Below are 24956 nucleotides of genomic sequence, written 5' to 3'. Positions count from 1 at the left end.
CCATAAATCAAAGACAGTTTTATTAACTTGCTAAAAATGAACATACGAGCGTTTTCCGAATTGAATTTAATGCAGTTTTGACTTAGTTATGAGATTTTTAAATTTTGATTTGTCGAAAAAATTTGCATGAAAAATATAGTTAATATTGATTAAAAAATGGTATTTCACCTTCAGTCGGAAGCTTAAAAGAAAGTGAAGGAGTCGTTTCCGACCCTATAAATTATATATATTCTTGATCACCATCAAACGGCGAATCTTTCTAGCTATCTCCGGGCAAAATAAATTTTTTTCAGGAATTTCCCATTTTCTGAAAAAAAGGAAAGGGGTTACATCATGAAAATTTGCAAAAATCGGCCAAAAATTCACATTTTAAATGGAGTATGCAGTTTTATTAACCTGCTAAAAATGAACATACGAGCGTTTTCCGAATTGAATTTAATGCAGTTTTGACTTAGTTATGAGATTTTTAAATTTTGATTTGTCGAAAAAATTTGCATGGAAAATATAATTAATGTCGATTAAAAAATGGTATTTCACCTTCAGTCGGAAGCTTAAAAGAAAGTGAAGGAGTCGTTTCCGACCCTATAAATTATATATATTCTTGATCAGCATCAAACGGCGAATCTTTCTAGCTATCTCCGGGCAAAATAGATTTTTTTCAGGAATTTCCCATTTTCTGAAAAAAAGGAAAGGGGTTACATCATTAAAATTTGCAAAAATCGGCCAAAAATTCACATTTTAAATGGAGTATGCAGTTTTATTAACCTGCTAAAAATGAACATACGAGCGTTTTCCGAATTGAATTTAATGCAGTTTTGACTTAGTTATGAGATTTTTAAATTTTGATTTGTCGAAAAAATTTGCATGAAAAATATAATTAATATTGATTAAAAAATGGTATTTCACCTTCAGTCGGAAGCTTAAAAGAAAGTGAAGGAGTCGTTTCCGACCCTATAAATTATATATATTCTTGATCAGCATCAAACGGCGAATCTTTCTAGCTATCTCCGGGCAAAATAAATTTTTTTCAGGAATTTCCCATTTTCTGAAAAAAAGGAAAGGGGTTACATCATTAAAATTTGCAAAAATCGGCCAAAAATTCACATTTTAAATGGAGTATGCAGTTTTATTAACCTGCTAAAAATGAACATACGAGCGTTTTCCGAATTGAATTTAATGCAGTTTTGACTTAGTTATGAGATTTTTAAATTTTGATTTGTCGAAAAAATTTGCATGAAAAATATAATTAATATTGATTAAAAAATGGTATTTCACCTTCAGTCGGAAGCTTAAAAGAAAGTGAAGGAGTCGTTTCCGACCCTATAAATTATATATATTCTTGATCAGCATCAAACGGCGAATCTTTCTAGCTATCTCCGGGCAAAATAAATTTTTTTCAGGAATTTCCCATTTTCTGAAAAAAAGGAAAGGGGTTACATCATTAAAATTTGCAAAAATCGGCCAAAAATTCACATTTTAAATGGAGTATGCAGTTTTATTAACCTGCTAAAAATGAACATACGAGCGTTTTCCGAATTGAATTTAATGCAGTTTTGACTTAGTTATGAGATTTTTAAATTTTGATTTGTCGAAAAAATTTGCATGAAAAATATAATTAATATTGATTAAAAAATGGTATTTCACCTTCAGTCGGAAGCTTAAAAGAAAGTGAAGGAGTCGTTTCCGACCCTATAAATTATATATATTCTTGATCAGCATCAAACGGCGAATGTTTCTAGCTATCTCCGGGCAAAATAAATTTTTTTCAGGAATTTCCCATTTTCTGAAAAAAAGGAAAGGGGTTACATCATTAAAATTTGCAAAAATCGGCCAAAAATTCACATTTTAAATGGAGTATGCAGTTTTATTAACCTGCTAAAAATGAACATACGAGCGTTTTCCGAATTGAATTTAATGCAGTTTTGACTTAGTTATGAGATTTTTAAATTTTGATTTGTCGAAAAAATTTGCATGGAAAATATAATTAATATTGATTAAAAAATGGTATTTCACCTTCAGTCGGAAGCTTAAAAGAAAGTGAAGGAGTCGTTTCCGACCCTATAAATTATATATATTCTTGATCAGCATCAAACGGCGAATCTTTCTAGCTATCTCCGGGCAAAATAAATTTTTTTCAGGAATTTCCCATTTTCTGAAAAAAAGGAAAGGGGTTACATCATTAAAATTTGCAAAAATCGGCCAAAAATTCACATTTTAAATGGAGTATGCAGTTTTATTAACCTGCTAAAAATGAACATACGAGCGTTTTCCGAATTGAATTTAATGCAGTTTTGACTTAGTTATGAGATTTTTAAATTTTGATTTGTCGAAAAAATTTGCATGAAAAATATAGTTAATATTGATTAAAAAATGGTATTTCACCTTCAGTCGGAAGCTTAAAAGAAAGTGAAGGAGTCGTTTCCGACCCTATAAATCATATATATTCTTGATCAGCATCAAACGGCGAATCTTTCTAGCTATCTCCGGGCAAAATAAATTTTTTTCAGGAATTTCCCATTTTCTGAAAAAAGGAAAGGGGTTACATCATTAAAATTTGCAAAAATCGACCAAAAATTCACATTTTAAATGGAGTATGCAGTTTTATTAACCTGCTAAAAATGAACATACGAGCGTTTTCCGAATTGAATTTAATGCAGTTTTGACTTAGTTATGAGATTTTTAAATTTTGATTTGTCGAAAAAATTTGCATGGAAAATATAGTTAATATTGATTAAAAAATGGTATTTCACCTTCAGTCGGAAGCTTAAAAGAAAGTGAAGGAGTCGTTTCCGACCCTATAAATTATATATATTCTTGATCAGCATCAAACGGCGAATCTTTCTAGCTATCTCCGGGCAAAATAAATTTTTTTCAGGAATTTCCCATTTTCTGAAAAAAAGGAAAGGGGTTACATCATTAAAATTTGCAAAAATCGGCAAAAAATTCACATTTTAAATGGAGTATGCAGTTTTATTAACCTGCTAAAAATGAACATACGAGCGTTTTCCGAATTGAATTTAATGCAGTTTTGACTTAGTTATGAGATTTTTAAATTTTGATTTGTCGAAAAAATTTGCATGAAAAATATAGTTAATATTGATTAAAAAATGGTATTTCACCTTCAGTCGGAAGCTTAAAAGAAAGTGAAGGAGTCGTTTCCGACCCTATAAATTATATATATTTTGATCAGCATCAAACGGCGAATCTTTCTAGCTATCTCCGGGCAAAATAAATTTTTTTCAGGAATTTCCCATTTTCTGAAAAAAAGGAAAGGGGTTACATCATTAAAATTTGCAAAAATCGGCCAAAAATTCACATTTTAAATGGAGTATGCAGTTTTATTAACCTGCTAAAAATGAACATACGAGCGTTTTCCGAATTGAATTTAATGCAGTTTTGACTTAGTTATGAGATTTTTAAATTTTGATTTGTCGAAAAAATTTGCATGGAAAATATAATTAATATTGATTAAAAAATGGTATTTCACCTTCAGTCGGAAGCTTAAAAGAAAGTGAAGGAGTCGTTTCCGACCCTATAAATTATATATATTCTTGATCAGCATCAAACGGCGAATCTTTCTAGCTATCTCCGGGCAAAATAAATTTTTTTCAGGAATTTCCCATTTTCTGAAAAAAAGGAAAGGGGTTACATCATTAAAATTTGCAAAAATCGGCCAAAAATTCACATTTTAAATGGAGTATGCAGTTTTATTAACCTGCTAAAAATGAACATACGAGCGTTTTCCGAATTGAATTTAATGCAGTTTTGACTTAGTTATGAGATTTTTAAATTTTGATTTGTCGAAAAAATTTGCATGGAAAATATAATTAATATTGATTAAAAAATGGTATTTCACCTTCAGTCGGAAGCTTAAAAGAAAGTGAAGGAGTCGTTGCCGACCCCATAAATCTAAGACAGTTTTATTAACCTGCTAAAAATGAACATACGAGCGTTTTCCGAATTGAATTTAATGCAGTTTTGACTTAGTTATGAGATTTTTAAATTTTGATTTGTCGAAAAAATTTGCATGAAAAATATAATTAATATTGATTAAAAAATGGTATTTCACCTTCAGTCGGAAGCTTAAAAGAAAGTGAAGGAGTCGTTTCCGACCCTATAAATTATATATATTCTTGATCAGCATCAAACGGCGAATCTTTCTAGCTATCTCCGGGCAAAATAAATTTTTTTCAGGAATTTCCCATTTTCTGAAAAAAAGGAAAGGGGTTACATCATTAAAATTTGCAAAAATCGGCCAAAAATTCACATTTTAAATGGAGTATGCAGTTTTATTAACCTGCTAAAAATGAACATACGAGCGTTTTCCGAATTGAATTTAATGCAGTTTTGACTTAGTTATGAGATTTTTAAATTTTGATTTGTCGAAAAAATTTGCATGGAAAATATAATTAATATTGATTAAAAAATGGTATTTCACCTTCAGTCGGAAGCTTAAAAGAAAGTGAAGGAGTCGTTTCCGACCCTATAAATTATATATATTCTTGATCAGCATCAAACGGCGAATCTTTCTAGCTATCTCCGGGCAAAATAAATTTTTTTCAGGAATTTCCCATTTTCTGAAAAAAAGGAAAGGGGTTACATCATTAAAATTTGCAAAAATCGGCCAAAAATTCACATTTTAAATGGAGTATGCAGTTTTATTAACCTGCTAAAAATGAACATACGAGCGTTTTCCGAATTGAATTTAATGCAGTTTTGACTTAGTTATGAGATTTTTAAATTTTGATTTGTCGAAAAAATTTGCATGAAAAATATAGTTAATATTGATTAAAAAATGGTATTTCACCTTCAGTCGGAAGCTTAAAAGAAAGTGAAGGAGTCGTTTCCGACCCTATAAATTATATATATTCTTGATCAGCATCAAACGGCGAATCTTTCTAGCTATCTCCGGGCAAAATAAATTTTTTTCAGGAATTTCCCATTTTCTGAAAAAAAGGAAAGGGGTTACATCATTAAAATTTGCAAAAATCGGCCAAAAATTCACATTTTAAATGGAGTATGCAGTTTTATTAACCTGCTAAAAATGAACATACGAGCGTTTTCCGAATTGAATTTAATGCAGTTTTGACTTAGTTATGAGATTTTTAAATTTTGATTTGTCGAAAAAATTTGCATGGAAAATATAATTAATATTGATTAAAAAATGGTATTTCACCTTCAGTCGGAAGCTTAAAAGAAAGTGAAGGAGTCGTTTCCGACCCTATAAATTATATATATTTTGATCAGCATCAAACGGCGAATCTTTCTAGCTATCTCCGGGCAAAATAAATTTTTTTCAGGAATTTCCCATTTTCTGAAAAAAAGGAAAGGGGTTACATCATTAAAATTTGCAAAAATCGGCCAAAAATTCACATTTTAAATGGAGTATGCAGTTTTATTAACCTGCTAAAAATGAACATACGAGCGTTTTCCGAATTGAATTTAATGCAGTTTTGACTTAGTTATGAGATTTTTAAATTTTGATTTGTCGAAAAAATTTGCATGGAAAATATAATTAATATTGATTAAAAAATGGTATTTCACCTTCAGTCGGAAGCTTAAAAGAAAGTGAAGGAGTCGTTTCCGACCCTATAAATTATATATATTCTTGATCAGCATCAAACGGCGAATCTTTCTAGCTATCTCCGGGCAAAATAAATTTTTTTCAGGAATTTCCCATTTTCTGAAAAAAAGGAAAGGGGTTACATCATTAAAATTTGCAAAAATCGGCCAAAAATTCACATTTTAAATGGAGTATGCAGTTTTATTAACCTGCTAAAAATGAACATACGAGCGTTTTCCGAATTGAATTTAATGCAGTTTTGACTTAGTTATGAGATTTTTAAATTTTGATTTGTCGAAAAAATTTGCATGAAAAATATAATTAATATTGATTAAAAAATGGTATTTCACCTTCAGTCGGAAGCTTAAAAGAAAGTGAAGGAGTCGTTTCCGACCCTATAAATTATATATATTCTTGATCAGCATCAAACGGCGAATCTTTCTAGCTATCTCCGGGCAAAATAAATTTTTTTCAGGAATTTCCCATTTTCTGAAAAAAAGGAAAGGGGTTACATCATTAAAATTTGCAAAAATCGGCAAAAATTCACATTTTAAATGGAGTATGCAGTTTTATTAACCTGCTAAAAATGAACATACGAGCGTTTTCCGAATTGAATTTAATGCAGTTTTGACTTAGTTATGAGATTTTTAAATTTTGATTTGTCGAAAAAATTTGGTATTTCACCTTCAGTCGGAAGCTTAAAAGAAAGTTTTATTAACCTGTTAAAAATGAACATACGAGCGTTTTCCGAATTGAATTTAATGCAGTTTTGACTTAGTTATGAGATTTTTAAATTTTGATTTGTCGAAAAAATTTGCATGAAAAATATAGTTAATATTGATTAAAAAATGGTATTTCACCTTCAGTCGGAAGCTTAAAAGAAAGTGAAGGAGTCGTTTCCGACCCTATAAATTATATATATTCTTGATCAGCATCAAACGGCGAATCTTTCTAGCTATCTCCGGGCAAAATAAATTTTTTTCAGGAATTTCCCATTTTCTGAAAAAAAGGAAAGGGGTTACATCATTAAAATTTGCAAAAATCGGCCAAAAATTCACATTTTAAATGGAGTATGCAGTTTTATTAACCTGCTAAAAATGAACATACGAGCGTTTTCCGAATTGAATTTAATGCAGTTTTGACTTAGTTATGAGATTTTTAAATTTTGATTTGTCGAAAAAATTTGCATGGAAAATATAATTAATATTGATTAAAAAATGGTATTTCACCTTCAGTCGGAAGCTTAAAAGAAAGTGAAGGAGTCGTTGCCGACCCCATAAATCTAAGACAGTTTTATTAACCTGCTAAAAATGAACATACGAGCGTTTTCCGAATTGAATTTAATGCAGTTTTGACTTAGTTATGAGATTTTTAAATTTTGATTTGTCGAAAAAATTTGCATGAAAAATATAATTAATATTGATTAAAAAATGGTATTTCACCTTCAGTCGGAAGCTTAAAAGAAAGTGAAGGAGTCGTTGCCGACCCCATAAATCTAAGACAGTTTTATTAACCTGCTAAAAATGAACATACGAGCGTTTTCCGAATTGAATTTAATGCAGTTTTGACTTAGTTATGAGATTTTTAAATTTTGATTTGTCGAAAAAATTTGCATGAAAAATATAATTAATATTGATTAAAAAATGGTATTTCACCTTCAGTCGGAAGCTTAAAAGAAAGTGAAGGAGTCGTTTCCGACCCTATAAATTATATATATTCTTGATCAGCATCAAACGGCGAATCTTTCTAGCTATCTCCGGGCAAAATAAATTTTTTTCAGGAATTTCCCATTTTCTGAAAAAAAGGAAAGGGGTTACATCATTAAAATTTGCAAAAATCGGCCAAAAATTCACATTTTAAATGGAGTATGCAGTTTTATTAACCTGCTAAAAATGAACATACGAGCGTTTTCCGAATTGAATTTAATGCAGTTTTGACTTAGTTATGAGATTTTTAAATTTTGATTTGTCGAAAAAATTTGCATGGAAAATATAATTAATATTGATTAAAAAATGGTATTTCACCTTCAGTCGGAAGCTTAAAAGAAAGTGAAGGAGTCGTTGCCGACCCCATAAATCTAAGACAGTTTTATTAACCTGCTAAAAATGAACATACGAGCGTTTTCCGAATTGAATTTAATGCAGTTTTGACTTAGTTATGAGATTTTTAAATTTTGATTTGTCGAAAAAATTTGCATGGAAAATATAATTAATATTGATTAAAAAATGGTATTTCACCTTCAGTCGGAAGCTTAAAAGAAAGTGAAGGAGTCGTTTCCGACCCTATAAATTATATATATTCTTGATCAGCATCAAACGGCGAATCTTTCTAGCTATCTCCGGGCAAAATAAATTTTTTTCAGGAATTTCCCATTTTCTGAAAAAAAGGAAAGGGGTTACATCATTAAAATTTGCAAAAATCGGCCAAAAATTCACATTTTAAATGGAGTATGCAGTTTTATTAACCTGCTAAAAATGAACATACGAGCGTTTTCCGAATTGAATTTAATGCAGTTTTGACTTAGTTATGAGATTTTTAAATTTTGATTTGTCGAAAAAATTTGCATGGAAAATATAATTAATATTGATTAAAAAATGGTATTTCACCTTCAGTCGGAAGCTTAAAAGAAAGTGAAGGAGTCGTTGCCGACCCCATAAATCTAAGACAGTTTTATTAACCTGCTAAAAATGAACATACGAGCGTTTTCCGAATTGAATTTAATGCAGTTTTGACTTAGTTATGAGATTTTTAAATTTTGATTTGTCGAAAAAATTTGCATGGAAAATATAATTAATATTGATTAAAAAATGGTATTTCACCTTCAGTCGGAAGCTTAAAAGAAAGTGAAGGAGTCGTTGCCGACCCCATAAATCTAAGACAGTTTTATTAACCTGCTAAAAATGAACATACGAGCGTTTTCCGAATTGAATTTAATGCAGTTTTGACTTAGTTATGAGATTTTTAAATTTTGATTTGTCGAAAAAATTTGCATGGAAAATATAATTAATATTGATTAAAAAATGGTATTTCACCTTCAGTCGGAAGCTTAAAAGAAAGTGAAGGAGTCGTTTCCGACCCTATAAATTATATATATTCTTGATCAGCATCAAACGGCGAATCTTTCTAGCTATCTCCGGGCAAAATAAATTTTTTTCAGGAATTTCCCATTTTCTGAAAAAAAGGAAAGGGGTTACATCATTAAAATTTGCAAAAATCGGCCAAAAATTCACATTTTAAATGGAGTATGCAGTTTTATTAACCTGCTAAAAATGAACATACGAGCGTTTTCCGAATTGAATTTAATGCAGTTTTGACTTAGTTATGAGATTTTTAAATTTTGATTTGTCGAAAAAATTTGCATGGAAAATATAATTAATATTGATTAAAAAATGGTATTTCACCTTCAGTCGGAAGCTTAAAAGAAAGTGAAGGAGTCGTTGCCGACCCCATAAATCTAAGACAGTTTTATTAACCTGCTAAAAATGAACATACGAGCGTTTTCCGAATTGAATTTAATGCAGTTTTGACTTAGTTATGAGATTTTTAAATTTTGATTTGTCGAAAAAATTTGCATGGAAAATATAGTTAATATTGATTAAAAAATGGTATTTCACCTTCAGTCGGAAGCTTAAAAGAAAGTGAAGGAGTCGTTGCCGACCCCATAAATCTAAGACAGTTTTATTAACCTGCTAAAAATGAACATACGAGCGTTTTCCGAATTGAATTTAATGCAGTTTTGACTTAGTTATGAGATTTTTAAATTTTGATTTGTCGAAAAAATTTGCATGGAAAATATAATTAATATTGATTAAAAAATGGTATTTCACCTTCAGTCGGAAGCTTAAAAGAAAGTGAAGGAGTCGTTGCCGACCCCATAAATCTAAGACAGTTTTATTAACCTGCTAAAAATGAACATACGAGCGTTTTCCGAATTGAATTTAATGCAGTTTTGACTTAGTTATGAGATTTTTAAATTTTGATTTGTCGAAAAAATTTGCATGAAAAATATAATTAATATTGATTAAAAAATGGTATTTCACCTTCAGTCGGAAGCTTAAAAGAAAGTGAAGGAGTCGTTTCCGACCCTATAAATTATATATATTCTTGATCAGCATCAAACGGCGAATCTTTCTAGCTATCTCCGGGCAAAATAAATTTTTTTCAGGAATTTCCCATTTTCTGAAAAAAAGGAAAGGGGTTACATCATTAAAATTTGCAAAAATCGGCCAAAAATTCACATTTTAAATGGAGTATGCAGTTTTATTAACCTGCTAAAAATGAACATACGAGCGTTTTCCGAATTGAATTTAATGCAGTTTTGACTTAGTTATGAGATTTTTAAATTTTGATTTGTCGAAAAAATTTGCATGAAAAATATAATTAATATTGATTAAAAAATGGTATTTCACCTTCAGTCGGAAGCTTAAAAGAAAGTGAAGGAGTCGTTGCCGACCCCATAAATCTAAGACAGTTTTATTAACCTGCTAAAAATGAACATACGAGCGTTTTCCGAATTGAATTTAATGCAGTTTTGACTTAGTTATGAGATTTTTAAATTTTGATTTGTCGAAAAAATTTGCATGGAAAATATAATTAATATTGATTAAAAAATGGTATTTCACCTTCAGTCGGAAGCTTAAAAGAAAGTGAAGGAGTCGTTGCCGACCCCATAAATCTAAGACAGTTTTATTAACCTGCTAAAAATGAACATACGAGCGTTTTCCGAATTGAATTTAATGCAGTTTTGACTTAGTTATGAGATTTTTAAATTTTGATTTGTCGAAAAAATTTGCATGAAAAATATAATTAATATTGATTAAAAAATGGTATTTCACCTTCAGTCGGAAGCTTAAAAGAAAGTGAAGGAGTCGTTTCCGACCCTATAAATTATATATATTCTTGATCAGCATCAAACGGCGAATCTTTCTAGCTATCTCCGGGCAAAATAAATTTTTTTCAGGAATTTCCCATTTTCTGAAAAAAAGGAAAGGGGTTACATCATTAAAATTTGCAAAAATCGGCCAAAAATTCACATTTTAAATGGAGTATGCAGTTTTATTAACCTGCTAAAAATGAACATACGAGCGTTTTCCGAATTGAATTTAATGCAGTTTTGACTTAGTTATGAGATTTTTAAATTTTGATTTGTCGAAAAAATTTGCATGGAAAATATAATTAATATTGATTAAAAAATGGTATTTCACCTTCAGTCGGAAGCTTAAAAGAAAGTGAAGGAGTCGTTGCCGACCCCATAAATCTAAGACAGTTTTATTAACCTGCTAAAAATGAACATACGAGCGTTTTCCGAATTGAATTTAATGCAGTTTTGACTTAGTTATGAGATTTTTAAATTTTGATTTGTCGAAAAAATTTGCATGAAAAATATAATTAATATTGATTAAAAAATGGTATTTCACCTTCAGTCGGAAGCTTAAAAGAAAGTGAAGGAGTCGTTGCCGACCCCATAAATCTAAGACAGTTTTATTAACCTGCTAAAAATGAACATACGAGCGTTTTCCGAATTGAATTTAATGCAGTTTTGACTTAGTTATGAGATTTTTAAATTTTGATTTGTCGAAAAATTTGCATGAAAAATATAATTAATATTGATTAAAAAATGGTATTTCACCTTCAGTCGGAAGCTTAAAAGAAAGTGAAGGAGTCGTTGCCGACCCCATAAATCTAAGACAGTTTTATTAACCTGCTAAAAATGAACATACGAGCGTTTTCCGAATTGAATTTAATGCAGTTTTGACTTAGTTATGAGATTTTTAAATTTTGATTTGTCGAAAAAATTTGCATGGAAAATATAGTTAATATTGATTAAAAAATGGTATTTCACCTTCAGTCGGAAGCTTAAAAGAAAGTGAAGGAGTCGTTTCCGACCCTATAAATTATATATATTCTTGATCAGCATCAAACGGCGAATCTTTCTAGCTATCTCCGGGCAAAATAAATTTTTTTCAGGAATTTCCCATTTTCTGAAAAAAAGGAAAGGGGTTACATCATTAAAATTTGCAAAAATCGGCCAAAAATTCACATTTTAAATGGAGTATGCAGTTTTATTAACCTGCTAAAAATGAACATACGAGCGTTTTCCGAATTGAATTTAATGCAGTTTTGACTTAGTTATGAGATTTTTAAATTTTGATTTGTCGAAAAAATTTGCATGGAAAATATAATTAATATTGATTAAAAAATGGTATTTCACCTTCAGTCGGAAGCTTAAAAGAAAGTGAAGGAGTCGTTGCCGACCCCATAAATCTAAGACAGTTTTATTAACCTGCTAAAAATGAACATACGAGCGTTTTCCGAATTGAATTTAATGCAGTTTTGACTTAGTTATGAGATTTTTAAATTTTGATTTGTCGAAAAAATTTGCATGGAAAATATAATTAATATTGATTAAAAAATGGTATTTCACCTTCAGTCGGAAGCTTAAAAGAAAGTGAAGGAGTCGTTGCCGACCCCATAAATCTAAGACAGTTTTATTAACCTGCTAAAAATGAACATACGAGCGTTTTCCGAATTGAATTTAATGCAGTTTTGACTTAGTTATGAGATTTTTAAATTTTGATTTGTCGAAAAAATTTGCATGAAAAATATAGTTAATATTGATTAAAAAATGGTATTTCACCTTCAGTCGGAAGCTTAAAAGAAAGTGAAGGAGTCGTTTCCGACCCTATAAATTATATATATTCTTGATCAGCATCAAACGGCGAATCTTTCTAGCTATCTCCGGGCAAAATAAATTTTTTTCAGGAATTTCCCATTTTCTGAAAAAAAGGAAAGGGGTTACATCATTAAAATTTGCAAAAATCGGCCAAAAATTCACATTTTAAATGGAGTATGCAGTTTTATTAACCTGCTAAAAATGAACATACGAGCGTTTTCCGAATTGAATTTAATGCAGTTTTGACTTAGTTATGAGATTTTTAAATTTTGATTTGTCGAAAAAATTTGCATGGAAAATATAATTAATATTGATTAAAAAATGGTATTTCACCTTCAGTCGGAAGCTTAAAAGAAAGTGAAGGAGTCGTTGCCGACCCCATAAATCTAAGACAGTTTTATTAACCTGCTAAAAATGAACATACGAGCGTTTTCCGAATTGAATTTAATGCAGTTTTGACTTTGTTATGAGATTTTTAAATTTTGAATTGTCGAAAAAAGTTGCATGAAAAATAAGTTAATATTGATTAAAAAATGGTATTTCACCTTCAGTCGGAAGCTTAAAAGAACGTCAAGGAGTCATATCCGACCAAATAAATCATTTATATCCTTAATCATCATCAACAAGCGAATCTTTTTAGGAATAAAAGATTGAAACAATTTTTTTTTATCACGTTATTATTTAATAAAATTCAAAACCTTTTCTTCTCCTTTTCATTATTTTTTTTATTGATATTATAAATAAGAATGTATGCTGTAGATGTAAGTGGTTCTCAAATGTAGGAATCTTTTCGTCGAGCAGTGTAATAAATATTGAAAACTTAAACCGAATACTTCGAATGCAAATGAGAAACGAACGAGGACCAAAAGGATGAACCAAAGTGAGCTGGTTTCAAGGGCTTTGGGGGATGGATCCCCCTGGAGTGGAATAAAGTTAAAATAAATACAATAAATTACACACTAGCAACCCCGAGTCGTAGAGGAATCACATGGCCTGGCTGGGAGCTTCGTCTCCAACTCCGCAGCGGACGCACACGACTGCAGAACTCCTCGAGCGGTGACTGCAGTCTTCCGGTTTTGTGGGTCAGTGATGATGCTGATGATGATGCTGATGACGATGCAGTGGACTACGCCTTATCGTTGGCCATCACCTTGTTGATCCAGGGCACAAAGCGCTGAATGTTTGTGTAGACGCCGGGTAAGTGCTCCCGCCCGCATCCAATGCCCCAGGACACGAGACCGATCAGCGTCTTGCGACCGTCCATGGTCAGGGTAAGCGGCCCGCCGCTGTCGCCTTGGCATGAGTCTCGACCGCCTTCCTTGTATCCGGCGCACAGGAACACCTAAAAGGGGATAAGGTATCAATATTCCGAATAGAAAATAATCTCATTGGATCACTCACATCATGGATGGCCTCTCGCCGGCCCGCCGCACGGAACCAGCGCTGACAGCGATCGTTGGAGATCACCTCCACATCCACCTCCTGGAGCACGGAGGGTACAGTGCTCTGGCCATGTCGCGTTCGTCCCCAGCCCGCCACGGTGGCCATCTTGCCAGTGAGTTTGGTAGCCGGCGGTGGCAAGCACACGGGGATAATGTGCTGCTTGTAAACCACATTCCTGTCCAGACGTATCAAAGCCACATCGTTCTTGAAGTCGGCGGGATTATAGTGGGGATGCACCTCCTTGCGCTCGATGCCGTACTCCTCGTGGTTGAGACGCTCCTCCTGCGCCCGGACATCCCATTCGCCCAGGCGAATCTTCATATTGGAATTGGTGGTGCTACCAAAACAGCGAAAGTTATTATCATTTAAGGAACTTTCGTATATAAAAAGGATACTCACGTGGCCACACAATGTGCAGCTGTAACCACCCATCTATTGGAGATCAGAGCACCACCGCAACTGAGCTTTCTGGTGAGGAAACCAGACTTGATCAGGGCCACCTGCCAGGGATGTGACCCGAAACCAGTAGAGTGTCCGCCCACAATGCGATTGGAACGAGTGTAGACCTCACCGCAGCCTGGAAAGGAGAACGAATCTCATTATTACAGAAACCCCACATAGATCCTTAAAATTAAATGCAGAAAGAGCTAGAGAATCCAGAAAGAATCCAAGTGAGTGTTGACAGTGTAAGTGATAGTGGTGCAGCTAAGAGGAAAATCAATTGCAGTGGTGCCAAACAGAGGAGAGAGAGAAAGAGGGTGAGATTGCTTTGTACCCGGCACTGGACGATAACTGGCATCATGGTATCCACTCTGGTACTCATCCGCCGCCTCGCCGGCATTCAGATCCAGGACATTCCCCACCGCAAAGGCCTGGGCATTGGGCAATGGTTCATGGGGCGGTGGTCCCGAGCCAACTCCGGCTGAATCCAAAGATGGTGGTGAATCCGCATCAAAGAAGCTGTCCAGATGATTGGTGATTCCATTGATGGCATGACCGCCAGACTCATGTTCCCAGCTATTTAAGTTGGAAGCAGTCGCTGACGAGGGACGGCTGGAGGATCCTGGCTTATAGGGATTGGAGCCGCTGTACAATGTCGGTCTCTTGGTGCTGTAGTGACCATAGCTGGGATAGGCCGGGCGTGCCGAGGAGGAAGCAGTTGATGTGGTGGATGAGGCCGCTGACAGGCCGTTGCCACTGTGGTGGTGCAGATGGTGTTGCGGCTTGTTGGCATTTATCGACAGGTCAGGATAAATGTCATGCAAGTGTATTATGTCACCTGTGTGTGAGAATGGGGATTCAGGATAATGCCAGCCACTGGACCCCAGCAAGGACAAGATCTGTCTGGTTGGGATAAATCTATGCTTAACCTAAGTCTGACTTGAAAGATGAGTAGACCTTAAGACCTTTTACTCTTCTAGAAGTATGCTCCTTAGCATACCCTCTCTACAATTTTCTCTTCTTGTCCATTATCCTATTGTGAAATACTTTGCTGACAGCTCAGAGGTCACTTTACTGCCAGACTTTCCCCCCAACTAAACTGGTAGTCATAACAAAAAAAAAACGAAGGAAAAATACCCCCAGACACGACTCCAGTTATGTCAGCAGAAGATGGCCAACATAGTGGCCAGTTGGGGCATTAAGACAACAGACCGAGAGACACTTTTGGCCGGCCGACCGATTCGCACGTAATTCAAACCAATCCAAAAGCCATTTCGGGGGAGACACAGAACGGCGTCATGACTTGATTAACACTTTTTGAGGGGGACTGCGACTATGCCGTAACTCTTTGGCTCTGTGATTTTTCCCACATTTGAAAGCAAACAAAATAATAAAAGCACACCACCATCGTAGGGCTCAGACGGATTGAAACAAAGAAAGAAAACCAAAAATTTCACTTTTAAATGCGAAAACGTTCACCTTCGTTTATTTCCGCAAGTGGGTTTTGCTTATTTCGGGTTTTATTTTGTTGTTTTTGTTGTTTTTGTTGTTTTTTGGCTTTATCATTGTCGCCAGACGTCTTGGGAAAACTTTACACACGACTGGCAAGCGGGCAAAGAAAGCCCACAGAACCCGCTTCTTAATGGGCTTCAAGGAAATGGTTAGCCCAAAACTTTAGGGGGGAAAAAAACTCTCAAAATTAAGTTGAATTGCGGTAAAAGAAAAGGTTGCCGGAGCCAGAGATTGATGTGCGTTCGAGTTGCGGGAGTGAAAGAGAGACAGGAGAGGGGGAAAACGAAAAATTTTCCACTAAGAATTATTCATAACATGTTGTAATGCATTGTTATTGTTCAGGTTGCTTTTATGCTTTTGCTGCTTGTAACATGGCCCGTCGAAAAAGAAGTCAGAAATCTAGAAAACTAAACAGAGCACAACAAAATAGCTGCGGAACAGCTGAAGAGGGAAAACCCGAAACAGAAACAAAAAAAATAAATCACACTCGGCAACTAAATAAACACAAAACTCAGTTGGCCAAATTGATGCGTGTGTGGCATAATAAGTATATATGTATCTTCTCTTGGGTATATATTCTTGCTGCAAATATTGCCGAAATTGGTAATTGATTGCGATTACGTTATAGCCAATGCACTTGATGGCCACTCAATTGATCCAACAAAACAAGCTAAGACGGCTGAAGCCGCTAGGAATGTGAACGGACAAGGGAATATTTGCTTGAATTGATTAGTTTTGGTGGATTTTACCAAAGGAAACTATATAAATTATGAAGAATTAGTATTTGAAATTAAGCCGAAGCCACTATCTAAAACATATATTACTCATTCTAAAGCTTAAATCTGTACCACTATAAAAAGTTATTATTAAATTATATTGGTAATGTTGATGTCATGTTACTTCTTCGAAATCTCTTGTTATTGTTTAAATGAAAATCAATGAATGTGAATGAAATTGTACTCTTCTATATTTCCTTTTTTATATAGTAATTGATTTATTTGTATACCGTTGCAGGGTACTAAAATTCTAGTCAGAAGCTTGAAATGGGGTGAAAAACTCATTTCCGACCCCATAAATCATATATATTATTGATCAGCATTAAAAGCCAAGGCGATCAAACCGTGTCCGGTTAAAAAATACATTTTAGAAATTTTTTCAAAATTTCAAAACTTTATAAGGGGTTAACATACATCGTTAAAATTGTCAAAATTTGGGAAAAATTTCAAATTCTCAAAATAGTAAAAATGCAGTATGCAGATTTGTTAACCCAATAAAAACTAACATAGGAACGCTTTCCGAATTGAAATTAAATAATTTTTGACTTAGTTATGATTTAGATATGACTTTAAGGTTTCCCGAAGTTTCCTTTCATATTTTAACTATTACATATGCCATACTCAAAGTTCTAAGAATTTACTGAGCTCAGAAGTTTTTAAAATATTTTCTTACTTTATTTATAAGTTGGAAAAACCCCACAATTTAAGATTAAACTTCTTGCTTTCCCTCGGGATAGCTGCTTCTTTCCACGATATTTACTTGTTTTTCTCTACACTTTGCCCAGACCCATGTCTATGCGCTTGTGTGCAGAGAGCAATTTGTTGTCATTTTCGAAATGCAAGCTAATTTATTGCTCTATTATACGAATCCAAGTTGCATAATTCGAAGCGCAGCAATTTGCGATTCGTAGGGTATCGGGAGCGGGGAAAGCAGGAGGCGGCGAAATGTCTTTCAGAATAAACCATTCGCCTGGTTTTTGTTTTTTTTTTTCGGTATCATGGATGGGGGAAGAGGTTGAAGCGATACTCACTCGTGTTGTTGACCGGAGCTGCATGCGGACTCTCCTCCGCATCGAGATCTTTGTCCACGCAACACGACCAGATCATGCCGCCGGAGCAGAGATCCAGCGGCTTGCCTCCGCCCAAGACACATGAGATGGACAGGCCGCACTCGAATTTGTGGCCACGAAAGCGGCATGATTGCGGTATCACTGCAAAGACAGAGATTAGTCTGGAGCTAAGGGGCAAAGCAGAGGGGGTGGGGGAAAAGGGGGATGAGGAGGTCTGAGTCAGGTCAAACTGGTCGAAGGAACTAAGTAGTACTTCGGGAAAGCATCTCCATCACGCTATTCTCGCCATAGTATCCGGTTCCACTGCGTCGCGACAGGGCGTCCAGGATGAGCATGTCGTGCTCCTGCTGGGCACTGGGATAGCCCAGACCATGGGCTTCTCTAAGAGCCGGAAACGTGACCAGTACTCCTAGCAACACCAGCCGCAGCCAGGTGTCCTTGGAGTGCCTTGGCAGCGTCATGGTCAGCCAACTGCAGAGAGGACTTTCGAGTGGACTTTCACTTTCCACGGGGTAGTTGCACTTTCGCTTTCGGACTTATGACAGCTTTGCTGTTTTCCACTGAATAAGTGAATCTTGCCGCTATGCAATCCTGCCACTGATTCACAAGGATTTCACTTTTATTTTCATTGACTCGCGGTTCACGCATGCGCAGCTCTGGCCCGAAAACAAATGAAAATCTTCACTTTTGCGCTGCTTCTGAATTATCTTTCTTTACGCATGCGCACACAAACACTGCGCGAGCTGCCGTAGCTGACGAGCTGTCGAGGGAGCGAGTAAATGAAAAAAGCGACCGCGCGTCGGGAAAATCGGCTCAGAACTAAGCCAAGCTTTTGCGGCCGCCAAGCCAAAGAGCCGAGAGCTGGCAAGCTGGAAGCCGAGTCCGAAGACGTGAAAGATCGGGCCGCCGCTTTTAGCCATTTCACTAGCGGAGCAACTTTAAAAAGAGAGGCGTTGTTGCCAAGACTTGTTACCAAGCAATGTTGCCAAGAGTTGCTACCAATTAATGTTGCCAATACATTTGCGGCTGGCTACATGTTGCCTGCCAGGCCATCGATTTGCTCGACTTCAATTGGGCTTTGTTTTGTTTTATTTTGTTTATCGTTCGGTATTTATTTTTTTTTTGGCCAAGGTTTTTGCTTACATAAAAGGCCAGGCCAAATAATCTATAATCTTTTTTGGGGGAAAATGGCCGACTCATGGCGACGCTGTTGCGGCTAACACTTTCCAATGCTGGTTGCGAGTGTGCAATTGAAGTTAATTGCAGTTGATTTTCCTGTCTATCTGTCTGTGTGTATCTGTATCTGTATCTGGAAACACTTTTGCTTTTTCTTATACTCGTATTACATATATCCGCTGCCATTGAACTTGTGCAGCCACAATCCGCCTTCATTCGACGGGCGATTGTTGCTCGGATTTATCATAGATATTATTTCACTCGTTGGTCATTCACAGAAACATTTCGGAAAGAAATGCGGGGCTTTCGTTTATGACCCGGCCCTGAGATGAGATAAATCTGCATGTTGATGTGTAATCACCCTTTAGCGGCGGCTAATTGGTTTTCGTGTCTCTTTCTCTTGGAAAGTCCCAATTAAGCGGAAGATAAATGAAGGGCGATCCAAAGAACACACATAAATGGAATGCCAAAACTTTCGCTTGCGAAAGGGAAGGGAGAAACTCTTCATCCCGGTTATATTTTCTCTTTCCCCCCAGTTGGAAAATAGGTTGTACGAACTTGACACCCAATCGACATCCAGCGAAGATCAAGGTTAAGCATGGCGTGTTAACTAATATGCAAATTGTGCAAGGCGAAACGAAAGACTTAGGCAACGAACTCGATTTGACTTGACTGCAGATATTGATGGGAATGGGGGCTTATTTAAGACTACTCACGGTCCAGCTCATCGAAGAACTTGGCCTCCTTGGGCAGCTCCTTATCGATGGCCTGTTTAAGCTCCGGCGTGATCACTTCGTTGTAAACCGAATTGTAATTGCTTTGGGCAGCAGAGGCAATGGTGGCAACGGTGGCAACTGTTGCAAGCAACATGTGCAGTTGCCGCGCCGCAGCCAGTGCTGGATTTCGCATTTTGCAATACTTTCGTCGTGCTGCTGTTGTGTTTACACTTGGCGGCTGCTGTCACTGTGATTTCTGCAATTGTGTTTCACTTAATTCACGTAGCGGCGCGAGTTTTTGATTGAATAATCACACCTCGTTTGCATAGCAGTCCCGACCCAGTTTAAATGTATTAAATTTATAATTTTCTCCACTCTTTGTCTCTTTTCTTTGGTAATATTTCTCAGAGTATCTTTAATATTTTACACTTTGGTTTTGATTTCGGTTTCGGTTTCGGTCTCTTCTTTTCCCGTTTCGTTTCGTTTTTTTATTTTTTTTTTGTTTTCCTGCCAAATGCAGCCGCTGTTCGCGAACAGTTTGCCGCCGCGTCGAAACACTTAATAAACAGTTGGCGGTCGGCTGACAAATTCAAAATCAAAATGCCATCAACACACACGGCAACTTGGAGCGGAGTGCGCGACTATTGAGTAATAGTCACCAAAGAGCGTAGACAGAGATGGCGACAGTGGAGCAAGAGAGATGGAGGGAGGGCAGGCAGACAGAGAGAGAGCGAAAGAGATGCGGGCACTGAAAACGAAAGTGAAAAGAAGAAGAGTGGCCAAGGCAACGAGTTTTGTCGCTCAACTGGCAATTGCATGTTGCTGCTGCCGCTGCTGCGGGCCAAGTTTACTCAGTTTATGGCTTAGATTTTATGAATTTGGTGAGTTTTGAGCACTCAAAATGGGAATTTATTTCCAAGGAAGATATGAATTCAAGATATTAATCTTTGATTTCAGAAATTTAGATGATTTATGTTACCATTCCTATCTTCTAAAATCTAGCACAGCTTCGTTATATCTTTAAGTAATAAAATTGGATTTTTGGCTTAATTTATGCTATTAAAAAATCACCTAAATTTCTATCTGAAAAGAACTTAAGTAAATTCATGAGTTAAGAAGGCTTTGGTTCGTAATTGTTTCCATTGTCGCTTATTAAATTTTTATTAAATAGTTAATAAAAGAAAGCTTAACAATATTTTGTTTGGAAATATATCTTTTAAGGCAAGATAACACAAATTCTCACATACTTGTAAACAATGTTAAGTAACTCATTCATTCATTTATTCTATTTATTTGCCCACACATTACTCTCTACCTCTTTTATGGAAGAGTGCCTATAAAATCACGTTTTATCTGCTCTTCATGACTTTATAACGTATAAACGTCGTAATTGCCGCCATGACTAATCTGCAATTTCTTTGCTCCTCTCTCTCTCTCTCTCCCTTGACAAACATAAACACCGAAACAAAGAGGAAGTCGCGTTTTCCCTCACACAAATTGGTGTTTTAGCAAAACCAACAATTGCCATACAAATTGCAGCAGGAAAACCGCCAACGGGTTTCATCTCAAGCGTGGCATTTGCGCGTACGAGAAGAGAAGTTTTCCAATTAACCAGCCAATTGCTGGTCAATAATTATTGGCCACCACCATGGCTATCAATGACACACATTTCCGATTTCAATGCCACCGGACAGAGGCCTATACTTTGTATATAGATAGTACTTATGTACTTTGTTGCTGCAGTGCAGCAATCCCCGACAGAAATTGCACTGCGCAACCAATTGGGCAACCAGGTTTTCGGCCCGAGTATAATGTGCCTAATGTATAAATTACCGCCAGCAGTTAGGGATTGTGCCATTTGTGGCACTCTACCAAATAGGCCAGAGGCAGTGACATAATCCAGCTAAAAACAAGGCGTTTCGATTGTCTTGCTTTTCACTTTTTATTTTTTGCCAGCAGCGGTGGGTGGCGTTTCAAGGTCGATCCCCCCCTAAAAGGCCAGGCCCACTGCACAATTAGCTAATTGTAATTGTTATGTTTATTAAATCTAATAAATATTGTGAGTTTTGCGGCGGATTGCACATCTTTCCATTGCCTAATAATGCTACGAGTGGTAAGCTAATGAGATGGGTTGCACATTGAGATGGGTGGGACTTTGGGAGGGAACACATTTTATTTGCTACGATTCGTTGCGCGCCACCACGTCCTGGATCCACCTCACAGTCTTCTGAACATTGTGATAGATGCCTGTCAAGGGATAATCATACTTTAAATGCTGGAGGATTAGGAAACTTATAGGTAGCCCACCTGGCTGATGATCCACTCCACAGCCAAAGCCCGCACTGGTTATGCCCACCAGCACAAAGCGTCCGCGCTCCTTGACCACCAGTGGACCACCGGAATCACCTGGAAGGGATAAATCGTAGCTTAAGTAATCTATACTTTTATCAAATTTAAGCTAAATAAAGAAGTAAATTAGCAACAATAAATAAGATATAATTCATTGGGTTTAAATTGAATTAGAAATAGTTTAAGGAGTTGCCCATAAAAGTATTCACTAATCCCTTTTCAGTCTCCAGTTTTTAGGTGTTCATACTAATATAAGCCATATAAATGGTATGTTCTTAAAAAAGTTCTTTCAAGGACATAATTTAGAATGTCTATTTTGTATACATACTTTTTGATTACAAGTTAATAATAATAATATGCATTATATGCAATATTTTTCTTCTGATCGTCCTTTCTTATTTCTTTAAGCTTTAGATATTGAAATTCATCAAATATTAATTTAAAAATGGTTGCTATTCTAAAGAATGTGACAATTCTTGATATTAAATCTAACTTAAAAAGCAATTTTTATATTGAAATAACAGGCAAGGCTAAAGCCTAAAAGTATGCCTTGTTGGGTTCATAACTTTTTTGTTACCAACATCTTATGCTTAAAGTAACCTTTGACTGTTATGGTCAAAACTAAGTTTCTCTCTAAGACATTTAATTACTTCAGTAAAACAAAAACTATTAACTAAAAGGGTTGAGATAAAAGGTTATTAAAGTAAATATTTATTAACTAACGTTGTAAGGTAACTTTAAACTGTCCTCAACCCGAATAAAGTTTTTTACTTTGTCTTAAAATAAAGTGTCATAAATACTCACCCAGACAGGCATCCATATGACCATCAGAGTGACCGGCACAGAACATCTCCGCCTTGATCTCCACATTAATCTGCTTGCTCTCATGCCAGCGGATGCAGTCCAAGGTGGCTAGAATCTAGATTAGTGAATTCCTGACAAGAATTACATCTTAGAGACTCACTTATGATGGGAACACTGGCCACCTGCAGCATATTAGTGCCCGCATGGCCCATATGGGCCTCCGTCTTGCCCCAGCCAGCAATCAGACCCTTGCGTCCAATCAACCGGATGGGATACTGGGGCAGACAGATGGGCAGGATGTGCTCCGTGAAGGCCGTTGGCTGGGCCAACTTCAGCAGGGCCAGATCATAACGATCCGGCTGAGTCATGCGGAAGTTAAAACGCGGATGGATAATCTTCTGCAGAACACTGTGCTTCTCCACAGGCAGCGGCTCGTGAATGTGGCCCAGATCCTGGGTGTCCAGTTCACCCAGATAGACGGTGATATCCGCTAGCTGGGCTTGCTGGATGCAGTGAGCAGCGGTGGCCACCATATTGGCCGAGATGAGCACTCCACCGCACTGATACTCCGCAATCCGGATGTGGGCCTGCCACGGATACTCGGCAAACTGAGCAGGACGGCCGCCAATGATGCGTTTCTGTAGGGTATTCTGAGCCGTTCGCGGGACTCCACACTCGGGCTGGAATTTATTTAGTTTTATTATTTTTAGATATTGAAAAGATTTAGAAAAGTTGCCGGAAACTTAAAAGAAATACCAAGCCCAGAAATGGCACCTGCTACTTCTCGATCATTTTCCAATTAAATAAGCTCCGAGCACCTGTGAAATGACTCAATTAGGCTCCACTTACCTTGAGATTCAGCAGTTCATTGTCATCGCGCCTGCGCAGCATGATGCGCTTGGGCAGACCATTCAAGTTAAGATTTAACTTGAGCTTGCCATAATCCACAAGATTGGCCAGCGGTGAAGATGATTGCAGCTGACTCTGGTGGTGCAGCAGGTGCTGATGATGCGGCTCGGCGACACAGCAGCTGAAGAGCCACTTGTTGCTGCCACAGCCTTTGGCATGCTTGCCACCTTGCAGCCAGCAGGAGAAGCTCAGCTTACAGGGCCAGACGCCACTCTGGTGGACGCACTCCGCCGGCACACCCAGCAAAGTATTGAGAATGTCTAAAGGAAAATCTCTTGGTACTTCTATATTAAATTATTTTAATTATTACTCACTGGCTTGACTCTGGCTTAAATGGCAGACGATTAGAATGATTACAATCAACCAAAAAACAAACTGCATCTTGGCGTAACTTGCTCTTTAGTTTCCGGGTCACAATTTGCACGGAGGATCACATCAACACGCCCATTGAAATGGACTAAATAGTAATGGCGCTTTTGTTGCCAATGAAAGCATGACAGTTTCTTATTCACTTTTTAAGCTGGCCCCGGCTCTTTTCTTCTTACATTTCCTATTATTGCTCTGCTCCACTTTTACTAGAAGCCGCCGCTGTTTATGGGCCTGTCTGCTCAAGATGACTCACCACCAACTCACCGGTGAAAGAGATCTGTGTCCTTGATAGGCAAACAAGTTCTGGGGGTCGCTGGCTAATGGATTTTTTATATAACAATCATAATGGGAACTGTGCCAGCGGGAAATGTCAGAGAATTGGCACAGTTTTGAGTCAGTTTTCCAGAGTTTCACACATTTTCAATAGAGAACAGAGAACCGAGACGGAGAAGTTCTTCTCTGGAAGAAAGATGCAAGCTGGTAGATTGGTAAAAGTTGGAGACAACCGCACGCGCCGCTGGCCAAGCACAAACTAACATCACGCAGCCAACAGGTTGATCTTGGTTCTTGTTTGGGGTTCGGATTCGGGTTTGCTGCCCCTTCTTCAGCTTCAGCTTCAGCTTCAGCTGCTGCTGCTGATGCTCTGATGATGATCTTCCTCATCTTCACTAATTATTACGAAATGCTGATGACGCCGCCAGCGGCGCAGGAAATGTTCTTCTCCCAGTCTGTTATAATTATTTTATGCGACATAATTGCAACACAACCGCTGGCATCTGGCCACGGAATGGGAACAGTTCTTCTCTCTTTTTGGGTTAGGCCATAACAACGAATCCATTCGCACAAAAGGAGAAATGGGGTCCACACATTTATTTATGTAACTTTCTAATTTGTCGCCGACTGGGCGGACTTACGCGGTGGGATTAGCATATTAAGCAGGGTTACTAAATACCACTCATTCGGTTCTCGGTGGGTAAAAGTGAGAACTAATTAGTAACACTTTGCGGGAGATATTATATATTCTATTGATTGGCAAGACTAATCGGACAGATATTAATATGCTTTCGTTTCGGCTCTCTTCTGGAACGAGGTTTGCTTTGTAATATCCCATCAAAGTTGGCTTTGATCTCTCCCTCTTCCTAGTGTCACCTGGTT

General features: G+C 36.5%; 2 protein-coding genes across 2 annotated transcripts; both read right to left on the bottom strand.

Annotated features, from left to right (window-relative positions):
* Window positions 1–12895: 12895 nt before the first annotated feature.
* On the bottom strand, window positions 12896–17939 carry LOC110188971 (uncharacterized). The gene is made up of 6 exons (XM_086828181.1): window positions 17732–17939; window positions 17440–17619; window positions 14455–14958; window positions 14079–14256; window positions 13638–14016; window positions 12896–13578 (listed from the first exon to the last, which is right to left on the bottom strand). Exons 1-6 carry the CDS (start codon window positions 17937–17939, stop codon window positions 13363–13365), a joined length of 1665 nt encoding a protein of 554 aa, XP_086684307.1. The 3' UTR covers window positions 12896–13362.
* A 3610-nt stretch (window positions 17940–21549) lies between these two features.
* Window positions 21550–23813, bottom strand: LOC110188999 (serine protease 33). Its single transcript, XM_020958950.2, has 6 exons — window positions 23747–23813; window positions 23373–23692; window positions 22684–23203; window positions 22524–22631; window positions 21678–21776; window positions 21550–21617 (listed from the first exon to the last, which is right to left on the bottom strand). The coding sequence occupies exons 1-6, from the start codon at window positions 23811–23813 to the stop codon at window positions 21550–21552; spliced, it is 1182 nt and encodes a 393-aa protein (XP_020814609.1).
* Window positions 23814–24956: the final 1143 nt, after the last annotated feature.

This window comes from Drosophila serrata, unplaced genomic scaffold (genome assembly GCF_035046125.1).
Source record: "Drosophila serrata isolate PLE 108 unplaced genomic scaffold, ASM3504612v1 contig_184, whole genome shotgun sequence".
In the NCBI taxonomy this organism is placed as follows: Eukaryota; Metazoa; Arthropoda; class Insecta; order Diptera; family Drosophilidae; genus Drosophila; species Drosophila serrata.
Note: the sequence above shows the minus strand (reverse complement) of the source record. Positions and strands in the feature narration are given on the sequence as shown.